At 22.1% G+C, this 3,274-nt stretch overlaps 1 protein-coding gene across 1 annotated transcript; it reads right to left on the bottom strand.

The window, feature by feature from the left end:
• Window positions 1-580: 580 nt before the first annotated feature.
• On the bottom strand, window positions 581-2,844 carry Phum_PHUM082700 (poly A-specific ribonuclease PARN, putative; the record flags this gene model as incomplete). Its single annotated transcript, XM_002423690.1, has 6 exons — window positions 581-894; window positions 989-1,192; window positions 1,294-1,639; window positions 1,733-2,279; window positions 2,359-2,581; window positions 2,826-2,844. 6 exons carry the CDS (start codon window positions 2,842-2,844, stop codon window positions 581-583), a joined length of 1,653 nt encoding a protein of 550 aa, XP_002423735.1.
• Between the last annotated feature and the right edge of the window lie 430 nt (window positions 2,845-3,274).

The raw sequence follows: 3,274 nt of genomic DNA, 5'->3' as shown, positions 1-3,274 counted from the left end.
CGTTAAGTTAATTATTTACAAATAAAATTTACTCGAAATTCTTTTTATCTTATTTTATTGTAAATAATTATTTTTACAATTAAAATTAAATATTTACAATAACTATTTAATTTCCTTATTTTTTTCAAAACATTTTGTTAAAACTAAAAGTGTTCTTATTCACTACTGTAAAATAATTAATAATTTTTATTTTCCTTATTGAATAAATAAATCAATTCGAAATTTTAATTAAATCTCTACAAATTTTTTTTTTCGATAAAAATATTTTTAAATCATAAATTAATTCACATTATAAAATTAATATAAACGTCATTATTTGATATTAAATAATAAAATATAAACAAAAGGATTTAAATTCAGTTTTTTAACATTACGATTTTAAAAAAAAATTATTTATTTATTTATTATAAAATATAAAAATTTGTTAAAATAAAAAAAAAAAAAATTTGTCTCATTTTTAATTTGTTTTTATAATAAAATTATTATAATAATCAACTTAAATATATTTTTATGAATTACTCAGATAAAAAAACTTTGCAATATATATATGCAACATTTTTTTTTTTTTTCGTTTTTATATCTAAGATGTGCACTTTCTTTTCTCTGGCCTAGCAATTACTTCTCCCAAATCTTCAATTTGTCTCTTTTTCGATAATACTTTTTTATCGGTATTATTTGAAGATTCGTGTGTATTGTTCGTAACGTTATCGATTTTTAATTTTTTATTAACTTTATCGTCAGCATTTTTATTACTTAACGCACGAAAGTCATTGTAAGTACGTAAGTTATACGTAGAATTCGAATTCGAAATGATTTTTTTAACTTCAATTAAATGTTCTTCGTTAACTTTGACAAATGCCGAAGTGTCATTTATCCATGAGATCGAAATGTACCCTAAAATTAAAATTATTATTTAATAAAACCAAACCTTCTGGGAAATGATTGGCTAAATTAAATCTGATTTTTTTTTTTTCATTTTGACATTTACCACAATTAACAAACAGTTCAGATATATGTTCTCTCTTCCATTCTTTAGGAAAACTTAAATGATAAACTCCGGTTCTATCAGGTTCTTCATCTTTTCCACCGATATTCATACAATGAATATCAAATATTCTTTGAATTTTAAGTTTGTTAAGATAAGGTTTTAAAAATGATGAATCTGGTAAATTTTCAAAAACTTTCAATGATTCTACATAAAAAAAAAAAAAAATTTATTAAAGAGGCACAACGTTTCTAAAACTTTTCATATGTATAATATGTATTTACAATTATTATTAAAAAAAAACTTACCTAAAGAATTTGATATTCCTAAAAAAGCAAGTCCAGTCATGTAAGCATCATATGCTGCTTCATGAAATTTTTTTTCAGTTAAGGTATACCCTTGTTCATTATCATTTGTACTAACATCAGGTATTTTTCCCAGAGTATTAAAATATTCGACTACATTAGGCAAAGAAGTATCTTTCAAACCTTTAAAATCATGAGTGGATGCCATGTATTTGGTATCGATAATTTTAGGAAATAAAAAATGCAATAATTCCTTAAATTCTGAATAAGAATTCGGCAGAGGAGAAAGAAATTGTTTAATTGTAAATAAAATATCCAACAGCAAATAATGACCAATTATTAGCTTTTTCTAAAAATAAAAATTAAAAAAAAAACCTTAAAAAATAATAATTAGTTTTTCTTTGCGATAATTACACGATAAGTGTTCATAAAAATTACCAACCGAGTCAATCATTAATTTTATCACTCGAGTAAAACCTGATTCGTTTAAAATTTTTTTTTTTTCATTTGAAAAATTTTCTTCTCGAAGATTTTTAATTTCTTCAGGACTGTAACCGACGAAAACAGTCATGGTTTCATTTTTATTAGATTCTAATAATATTTTTTTACCATACTTTGCCTCGACAGCACTGTAAATTAGTCTTCTTATATAACTGTTATTCTTTTCGATTGTAATTTTTTTTTTAGTTTTCTCTTTTAAAACTTCATCGATTTCATTTAATATTTTGTTAATTAACTCTGAGTGTTCAGGTGGGGTTTCAATTATTTTAAAATTTTCCGATGAACTAATCCTATCATGTTTTTCCTGTAACCTGTCTAGTAGTTTTGCCATTTCAGATTCTTTAAGGTAAGGAATACCATGTAAAAACAATGTATTAAAGTCAAATCCATTTTTAGCAAGGAATTCAATGGATTTACTCTGACAAGTAAAATTAACATCTGAATGAGTAGATGGATAAATGTAAAAATTAAATCCTTGATGTGTGTACCTAAAAAAATTGGACGTGGAATTTAAGCATTTTAAGTCAAGAGACATGAATAATAAGTTTCTTCTAGTTCAAATTATACTTTTTTGATTTTTCATCGTAAAAAAATGCTACGATTCCAAACTGTATAGCCATAAAAGTTTCTGCTTTTAGCCGGTTTTTCAAGTATAAATCGTCGAACTCATCATAATAATTATTATTATTATTTGCTCCTTCTACTTTCAATCCAGTAAATTCAGTATCAATAGCCAAAAATTGAGCTTTGTTAAATACATCTGGTAATGTTGATAAAACCTCATCAAAATCTGAAAAATGAAAAGAAAACAATAAATAATTTATTAATATTCCGACAAATAATTTTTAATTACACAGTAGTTTACTCTAATATTTAAAAATGAAAAAAAAAAAAGACTCTAAATAAGGATATTTCATATTCATAGAATAATTATTATAAATTATTTTTTTTATAAACAATATGCATCGTAAAAATAAAATAATATAAATAAATTAAAAAACATTTAATAATTAAATAAAAAAATAAAACTTTACTCTTTCTTGTGACTTCCATTTTTCTTCTTCAATTAACAAATCAGGTTAGCCAACTTAAAATTTGTTTTTACACTATTAACATTTACAATAATTCCAGAAATTAAATTCCAGGAAATATTTTAAAAAAAAAAAAAAAAAAAAAACTAAATAATACTGGAAATAAAAGTTGTCAAGCTTATAAAAATTAATTACTACGAAAAATAAATAACCTTAAATTTTGCTTTAAAACATTATTTACGTCATACATGTTATTATTATTATTATTTTTATTAATATTAAAAATACATTTGAAATTACTAGAAAAAAATTATTATTATGACTTTTTTTTATTTGCCAATTGTATCAAAGTTCAATTATAACATTTATTATTGAAAACAACTATAAATTTAATTTTAATTGTATCATCGAATAATTATCAGGTTTCAGGTAAGCTGAACTTTTAATTTTAT

Source organism: Pediculus humanus, genomic scaffold (assembly GCF_000006295.1).
Source record: "Pediculus humanus corporis 1103172107434 genomic scaffold, whole genome shotgun sequence".
In the NCBI taxonomy this organism is placed as follows: domain Eukaryota; kingdom Metazoa; phylum Arthropoda; class Insecta; order Psocodea; family Pediculidae; genus Pediculus; species Pediculus humanus.
Note: the sequence above shows the minus strand (reverse complement) of the source record. Positions and strands in the feature narration are given on the sequence as shown.